A 9,086-nucleotide genomic window follows, 5' to 3' on the forward strand; every position below is an offset into this window, starting at 1 on the left:
ACATAAAGTAAAGTACCACTTGGACTAGAAATTTCTTTTAATTAGGATTTAATTTACTTTTTCTGTTACACCTTTATTACGTGACATGTTTGATATGCTAATATCAACAACTATATTATTTATATGTTATTGATACTATTAATACTATAATAGGTCAATGACATAGTTAATATGTTTGTCAATGAAAACCTAGTTAGAAACTTAGAAAATGAACAAAATAATTTTATTAAGCGGTTGAACAAAACCATTTGATTAGACAGTTAAACATACAACAATATATTTGTACTAATGAGTTTGGGTAAGCTAAATAATCACCCGCTATAATAATTTAGTTCACCGTCCACAAAAGTTAAACATAAAAACCTTTTGCTTATACATATAGATGAATACCATATAACAATACATAATTTGTCTAAGAACTTAAATACAAATTTTGTAGGAGGCTTTGCTACCTGTCAACATATATGCATCTGAAAGCGTGGGTCGGTTTGACATGCATGTGAATGTGATCCAAAATTCATGCGTGCCATGATAGAAGAAGATATATGCATTTGTTAATCTAAATCAATTGTATTTGGAACATATTGTGTTTTGATGCTGCCATTTTTTTTTAATTAGAACTTAGACTGATGCATGCATGGAGTCTTTCTTCCCTATTATTTTATTTTTTTTCCCCAAAAAGTTGACTTATTAGCTATTAGATTAGTGTAAAACATTCACAAGCACATTAATTTTGTGTTTGTAGCATTAGTACCAATTACACGTAAACACGCGTTGGAGCTTATCGATGACGATTAAGCTAATTTTGACTAATTAATGTGGCAATTAGCATGATTAGGAGACATGGCATGTGCCCCTCCAGCTTGTAGATTTGATCTAAGTTGGGGAGTCCAAACAATTGATGGTTTTCAAATATTAGGATTTGCCATTTATAAGCCCCCATTGGGTTTTTGTGGTTCATAGTGTTGAGAAAATTACAAGGGGATTCTCTTAAAAGTAGGACTTTCTATGAATTATTTGTTATCTTTTATAGTTTAATGTCAATTCTCTTACCAACATTATAAAAATATTGTGCCAAAAACATGAGATAGCAGAGAGTCTCTTTAGCATTTCTCGTTAGTGTTTTTTGACCAAGAAAGTGTTTCGGCCTCTTGGGCACAAGGAGCAATTGGTGCAATTTTTGGTGCTAAGTTCAACACTCATTCAAATCATGGACTGCTAAGGCTCAAGTTAAAGTGATGGACATATCATGTTAATGTTAGACGAGTGGGATCAACTTATCTGTTAACTTGAAAATTTATGGCAGTGAGGAGGGGAAAGCTGAACCTAACTTCGAGTGAAAGAACAAATGCTCGGATCACTTGAGTGACAAGTCTATTGCAAGATCATATATTTCGAGTGAAAGTACTACTCTTATTTCCTAATCTCACAAACCCCACAAAGAACACACGCATATGTATATACAAAAACTAACACAAACATATTTACTTCCTTCAAATATATGCTCAACTCACTAATAAGTAATAACTCATGCCCAAGAAAACTAGCTTCATCCTTAAGATCCATCATAACTTCAGTTCATCCAAAATTTCCTGCACAAGATCCCCAATGATTAGGCCTTCCATCTCTTTTACCAGAGCGTTAACGTCCTCGTCCATCAATCTCGACCAAGGAGCTGATCCCAGGTCCCGGGCTGCCATATCATCAAGCGAGTAATAGGGTACATCAGTTGGAGGGTACAGGCACTCGCTGATGATTCCCCACACACAATTCAACAACTTCTTGCCGCACAACGCTGGCAGCGCGGAGGAGCTGATCATTTTTCTCCTGAATTTAGACATGTTTGTTGGTGGTCTGAGAACAGTTGAAAGAGCTTCGTTCAACAGATCGCGTAACAACTTGTGATCTACCCTCTCATTATGATCTTTTGCTGAAGGATCTTCCTTGTTGGCCAAGTTTTTATACGATTCTTCCACTTCTTCGAACACTGAGTTGCTGATTGGCTTCGCAAATGTGTCCCATCTCAACATTGATTTCTCAAATGATCCATCATACAAACCAGAAGCGACAAGCAAATCTCGTATGTAAACCTCTGCGGGGTTGTCTAACCTAGCCATTTCAGACTCAACCGTTTCCTTAACTTTTATGTCCTCAGGCTCATTAGACTCGAGTTGGTTCAGTTGTCTTCGCAACTCTGTAAAATCAAGACTATTAGATGATTATTTCACGCATCAGTTTATATAACACAGCGCATATATACACCTATATGTATATAGTCACACTAAATATATTTAGGAGGACTGTTTACTAAGCATGCACGCATTCATACTATCAAAGGATTTGTCATGTTAGAACATGTACAGAAAAAACTCAAAGAAACAGATGTACCCCTCAGATTATCGCTGATGTCTCTAAAAGCCTGTGGCATGATACTATCTTCTCGTGGAGTTGCACTCGGAGTTGATATTGGACTAAGATAATCAGTTGGCCTCCAGAAATCTTCCTGAGCAGTGCTGCACAGAGATGCAGGACTAGGAGGCACCTCAGTGAAATTATCCTGAGACCACAAAAGAAGATTTAAGATGGAAATAAATTGAATTGACTACTTTCTAGGTATTCATCAGTAGTATGAATAGATCAGATGAAGTATCCTCTTACATGTCTCTCTCCAGAGTTCTTAATCACTGTTGGGCCACTCAAGATATCCTTCATAGGATACCGTTCAATATGAAGTGATTCCAGAACTGATTGATTTTTTTTGCCAAAAAGTCTTCCCCTAAGCATAAAACTGTATCGGAAATTGGAAACTTTGTCTTTAAAATTAAACCTTTCTTTCTTCTGACGTTTCATCTCCATGGACACATGTCCAATGCCTTCATGCTTCCTCTGAATGTGAGCACCGGTTAAAACAAGGCGGTCCTCAAGAAGAAGTTTCCCAAAGGATGTTCCAGGTACTGGGGTGGATAGAGACCTAATGAAATTTCTAGGCGACAACTCTCTATCAAGCACCTCATCTTCATGTGATCCATGTCTGAATGATCTGTTTTTCTCTTGTTCAGATTTCACCATTCCCCTTTCCCTTTCGTTGTCTAATGCAGATAACCTAGATCTCCCGGAAACTAATACAGGATCACGAAGTTCTGTTTCTATTTTTGAAGCATTTCTTAGTCCCTCTAACAAAATTCTTTTAGTATCTCTCTGCATTAACTCCGGGCAACCTGATCCATTGAACTGCATTTCGCTTCTGTATGATCTTGTCGATTCTGATCTCGGCAAATTCATGCCAAGGTCCCTAGTCACACTTTCTCTGACCTGGTTTGCAATGTGTCGAGCAATTTGCTTCGGAGCTGATGGCTGTTCGCTAAATGGCGTCTCAATTCCACTTCCTCGGACAACAGAACCCCTTTTATGCATTTTCCCTCGCAGGTCGCATCTCAGTCGTTCTTTCACCTCCTCGAGAAAATCTTCTATGCCACCTTTCCTCTCTAGAGTGTTTGAAGAACCTGCCCAAGTCTCTTCATGGTTGCAAAATCTATCAGGACCAGGTCTTAAGATAACTATCCTTGTAGGAGCAGAAGATGTGTTGAATGACTCGAATCTCTTCTTACAGTTCATCAGGGAAGATTTCTCAAAGTCTAAGCTCATGGTTCTTCTGCTTCTTGAAGATAAATACTCCGTATGCTCGGCTGGGAATAGTTCTGAAAACTCATCTCCTCTACGTTCCAAAACACCACCTTCATGCGAGATTGCTTTGACCGCGTGATCCTTATGTTCTAATGTTCTCTCCGTTGCTCTATGCCCTGAAACCACCATCTTTTCCTCGTTGAGGTCGCTGTCAATTTTGACAATCCTTGAGCATTCCCTAAACCTGGAAGCTTGCCAGGCTTCAAATTCTTTCTTGAACTTTTTCAGTTCTTCTTCTTGAGGATGTACTCTACGCCTTGGATATTCGATTTTCTGGTCATCGCTCCACCTAGTGGCATCTCTCTCATTACTGTGATAATACGAATCAAGATCCATCTGCCCTGAAGAATTTAGCTTAGAAGAAACATGACCAAGTGAGGTCTTTCCATTAATTTCCTTTTTCAAAGACTTCGTTCTCCTACTTTTTCCATTTTCTTCCAGAGGCTGAACTGCAGATTTCGGTTCCACTGGAAACATATCCATTCCCATCAGTTGAGCCACGATGTTTGGTGCATTTTTTCTGGTACTTGAATGTTTGGATATTTCGCCATTAATTAATTTCTTCATTGAACTTTGTTCCAATGGATTATTCTTTTTAGACCAGTCTTCTTCAACCTGATACATGTAATGTAAATTCATTAAAAAGAAAACTAAATATGATTAGCGATAGTGAGACAGGGAGAGAGACAACTATGTAGAAAGTACATAGTATATTCTGATCTCTCGACAAAATAACTAGCTGGAATTGGAGATTTACTCAAAACATCTGACATGATGAAATTTGGTAGAAGAAAACACAATATCAGATTCTGCCAACGCACCCGGAAAATACATATTTTGACAGAGTTTAGTCCAACTTAAATATAAGTACATCGTTCATGTAACAACCAAAGATTTTTACTAAATCAAGTGGCAAACGAGCTTCACAAAGTTGAGAAAATATGCATAGAGAATCAAAGTAGCATTATTCTCAACTCGGAAAAGCTTCAAAACCCGATACTGACATTGTACCATGTATCACAAGAATCAAATCACAATAACTGGAAACTCCACATCCTCATAACTCAGAGAGCACAGAATCCACAGAAATTAACCACCCTAGGCCACAGGACAAGCTACAAAAAGGCATGGGATGAAAAATTACCGGCAAATCTCCTGCATCGCAATAGCTCTGAGGTTCTACCTGCATTTCCAGGCTATTTCTTGGAGCATCAAGGCCTGCAAGGTGTTCAAAAAGCCTACTTTATCAGCTGATAAGCAAATGGACAGAAACAATTCAACTTTGCAAGTAAATTCACATTCGCCCTCCGAGACATACAAACTCTTTTTTTTTTTCAATGATTGTCCAAAAGAGAATTATTCGCATCATCCACAAACTTTCAACTTTTTCTTATTGCACAGAGAGAAGTAAAAACTCACCACCATCATGCTTCTTATGTGTAAAAATCTTTCTGGCCATGCTGCCCTGGTTGAAATTTAAAAGGTGCAATGAGCCTCCCATGCAGCTACTGGATCTACCAGAAGGATGTCATTCCTTTTCCACTTCTCACTGTCTCACCCGATTCTTACCTAAATCAAACACCTTTTATCCACCGAAAGGACACAATGACACTGCAGCAGTCGGATTATAACCTGCAAAACGAAGAAAACCCCGAATTTCACTTGCTGATCAATAGACATTTAATCAAATAAAATGGTGTAGGTCCATCATATGTGACCAGCAAAGAGCTTCCTCCTTATGGATTCTTTCTTTAACAGTACAAAAAGTAGACTTTACAGCAAAATATACAAAAGTTGTTGAAATAATAGAGCAATAATTAAACAGGAATTCGATCTCTCAATTGCATTTCCTGCAACCAAAAAGTTAAGAACCTGTATATGAAGATAAGGAGAGAGATAATGAAATAGATAGATAGAGAGAGAGAGAGAGAGAGAGAGAGAGAGAGAGAGAGAGAGATGGTAATTCTAATCCCAAAATAGTTGGGGAAATTTGCAAAAAAGTTTAGAGAACTCAAATTACAAGCAACATGATAGTATTTGCATATGTATAAATGCACATTTTCGGAATTCACAAAGTCAGTTTGATACTGGAAATGATTTCCGCACTCTCCTTTTTCTCCCGATGCACCCCTTTTTTTTTCGAGCCTTTGGATTAAATAAATCAAAACGGAATCAACGAACAGAAACGAGTGGAGGAGTGCGGAGAAAATGAGAGCGTGAAAAATACTATGTTTGACTAAACAGTTGAAGAACATTAAAAGAATTCAACTTTCCAATCAAAACCATTAGACACAAAAATCCCAGAAACTGTTTAGCTCTGAGAAATGCAGGGAACCAAAGAAACCAAAACTCCTGAAACCCAAAAGAACTAAAAGCAAAGCACTTTTCTCACCGTTTTCTGAGCTTGTTTTCTCGGCAACCAAACACGCCAACTGGACTTCTGACGCCGAGGGAGTCCAGCTGGAATGTCAGGTTTCAGAAAACGAAATATGATGTGTGATGAGTGGGAAATTTGAGGACGATGGAGAAGTCTTTTTCCTGCAGCAAACGAAATTGAGAGAGATTTTGAAAGAAAAAAAAAAGGGGAAATCCAAAGATACGAGAAGGAAGTTGAGTAGGATTATATCTTTTAACAAAATAATGGTACAAATATCTTGAATTATTGGAATAGTGTGGAATGGAATGAACGACCAGAAAGCGAAGGTTCCATCTTCTGCCCTGTCTCCAATACACAATTTCTCTCTCTCTCTCTCTCTCTCTCTCCCTCTCTCTCCCTCCTTACTTTTTTTTTTCTTTTTTTTTTTCATTTTTACCTCTTCTTTTTATTCCAATTTTTAAAGTAAAACTTTAGTGACATTTTAGCTTTATTTACATTTCCCTTTCCGATCGAGATTAATAACGTAGGCATGTGACTAAGTACGAGTAGTATTTAAAATATTGGTACTGGAGAAAAAGATATCAATATGCAAAGTACGACTAATAACGTAGGCATGTGATCGAGACTAATAACGTAGGCATGTGACTAAGTACGACTAGGATCTCAATACGTTATCCTTGAAAAATAACTAATTGTTGACAACTCAGACGAGTTTCTTTCAATTAGTTATCGTATGCGTGTATTAGAAGTTTGCGACTCAAGTGGTTAGAGTATGTACTCATGTACTCGATATTCATATATTAGAGGTCTTTGGCTCAAGTCGTATGAAAACAGAAATACTACATGCAGCTTTCAGCTTGCAGTGTGAATATATACATGTCTCCGAACATACATGGTACAAGTCAATACTTCTTAATTTAGTTCAGTCTCCAATAATCTTATGTGAAAATATGAAAATACAATTAGAATTATTGTCCAAACAAATATTTGGTGACGCCTTTCATAGGGGTTGTATGTGCCTTATGATTTTTGTCTAAGTTTAGAAATTTAAGTAACCCCAACACTTATACAAAAATAAACAAAGGCATTACCATTACCTATGGGAGATTCTCAGTTCGATACTCCGAGTTGGTGAGTTTGTTTGACTATGATCATGAGCAGGATGAAACTTCCCATAACGTCTTCAGACCTGAAAATAGTAGATAACCTTGACTTGTCACCAATTGTCCATTTTTTATAGAAAAATAAAAGGCATTACCCAAGTAGACATTAAGTATGTGCATGCATCCTCTTCGGTGCCGTCTAATCTTATAGAGCTTGACTTTATATACACATTGCTCGGTCCACAAAATTGAATGTGACTATTAAGTGGCACCACCTATTTATCAATATTTACCAAATCTAATATCTTCAAAATTTCAAAATATAAGTACAAGATATTTTCTTGTCCTCTTGCTAATCAGTCATTTTCCTACCCCTTTGTAATTTCACTTGTTGTCCTTTTGTGAAATTTGTTTTGGAACAAAAATGGAACAACCAATGGCAAGCCACGACGTTCATTATTTTGGGTTCGGATTGGTTATGGGGAATTTCAATTTGCCCGTGGCCACAATCAAGCAAACTCACCAGCTCAGATCATTGAACCCTGAACCTCCCACATTTTTTTGTTTATTAGGGAGCTGCAATTCAAGTCCTTACCACTGAGCTACTTGTTGTGGTTCCTTTATATTAAATTTGTCATTTATATTAAATATTACACATTTTTAAGTTACCATTCCTTAAATCACCACAACAACAACAATAAAGTCTTATTTTATTAAGTGACGTCTGCGGTATGAATCCTAGAACACTAATGTGCTAGGTTTTACGTCAAGTCTTCCGATAGCTCCAAGTGCTCCATGAAACCATGTATTTTCTTAAAGTATATTTCGAAGTCCTCCTCAAATCACCCAAAACAGAAAAAATAAAAGACTAACTATTTTACACCTTAATTTTGGGTACTAGCTACAATACTTGCATATATTTAATACAATTACCATGTAACGGAGTATTTAGTATGATAATCATTTGACCATCGAGATAATGGTAGTATGAAATACATGTAAATATTGTAATCAAATCCATATTTTTAAGGTCATTTATAAAATGAGTATGATGTTTTAACTTTCTCATATTACAGTTGGAAGATCAAATTATACAAATTTAGCATGTTTGAGTGTCCAATCCGCTTTGCAACAACAAAAAATTGTTTATTTCTCCCTTAAATTTAGGAGTTGTTTTGTAGTGAAAATATAGCTTTCAATACATATATCATGTTCGGGATAACATCAATTTAATGAACAATTAGAGAGTCAACAAGACTAAAGATTTAGGGGTATTCAATTGGGAATTTGAGAGACTTTAATGGATCTATAAATTCATAGATTTTTGTGGAGTTTAATTGATTTGTAGAGATTTTATATAAAATTTTAATTCAATTTCCTCGAAATCTCATGAAGAGAGGTAAGATTTGTGAATGCTTAAAATACATTACAAAATCTCTCAAGTTCCCTCTAATTCCTCAACTTTTTCAAATTCTTCAAAATCAAATTCTAATTGAATAGACCTGAAATGTTATAAACTTATTTAAAATCCTAATTGAATACACTTGGATTTGTAAGGATTTTAATAAACTATTTTTTTTAACAAAAATAATAATTATTTATTAAAATCCTTATAATCTTGAAAAATCATAAAAATAAATACAATTATTTTTGGTCCCAAAAAATAAGAAAAAGAAAAAGCAGAAAACGATCGCTGGCTCACGTAGCGAACATCTCAGAGACATTTGATTTGATGCGCACGATATATACAGTTTTTTCTACTGCGTGCATGGTGCGTAATGCGCGTAGCACACGATGTCATTCTTCAACCAACACACGCGAAAGTGCGCGTCTAAATTCGCTCGTGTAACGGTTAATCGGATTAGGACGCTTGTGGTTACTGGACTTTCCACGTGGCGGTGTTTCGCAAGGCATTGCCTAGT

General features: G+C 36.5%; 1 protein-coding gene across 2 annotated transcripts; it reads right to left on the reverse strand.

Moving 5' to 3' along the window:
- Positions 1 to 1,361: 1,361 nt before the first annotated feature.
- LOC103454614 (uncharacterized) lies at positions 1,362 to 6,480 on the reverse strand. 2 transcript variants are annotated; one of them, XM_029089958.2, is made up of 6 exons: positions 6,077 to 6,480; positions 5,104 to 5,316; positions 4,829 to 4,902; positions 2,659 to 4,299; positions 2,389 to 2,557; positions 1,362 to 2,194 (listed from the first exon to the last, which is right to left on the reverse strand). In XM_029089958.2, exons 2-6 carry the CDS (start codon positions 5,183 to 5,185, stop codon positions 1,566 to 1,568), a joined length of 2,595 nt encoding a protein of 864 aa, XP_028945791.1. In that variant the 5' UTR covers positions 5,186 to 5,316; positions 6,077 to 6,480; the 3' UTR covers positions 1,362 to 1,565. The 2 variants fall into 2 exon arrangements, with proteins under 2 accessions (XP_028945791.1, XP_070670973.1); XM_070814872.1 differs by lacking the exon at positions 6,077 to 6,480 and having other exon boundaries at positions 5,104 to 5,323.
- Positions 6,481 to 9,086: the final 2,606 nt, after the last annotated feature.

The sequence above is a fragment of the Malus domestica genome, chromosome 02 (genome assembly GCF_042453785.1).
Source record: "Malus domestica chromosome 02, GDT2T_hap1".
Lineage (NCBI taxonomy): Eukaryota > Viridiplantae > Streptophyta > Magnoliopsida > Rosales > Rosaceae > Malus > Malus domestica.

Bases quoted from the DNA above. Each gene is read 5' to 3' on its own strand.
- LOC103454614 (XM_029089958.2), bottom strand. From the start codon at position 5,185: ATGGGAGGCTCATTGCACCTTTTAAATTTCAACCAGGGCAGCATGGCC. The intron at 2,558-2,658 runs GTAAGAGGATAC...TTGTGGTCTCAG, and splicing joins AGAACTCTGGAGAGAGACAT to GATAATTTCACTGAGGTGCC. The intron at 2,195-2,388 runs GTACATCTGTTT...TTGATTTTACAG, and splicing joins CATCAGCGATAATCTGAGGG to AGTTGCGAAGACAACTGAAC.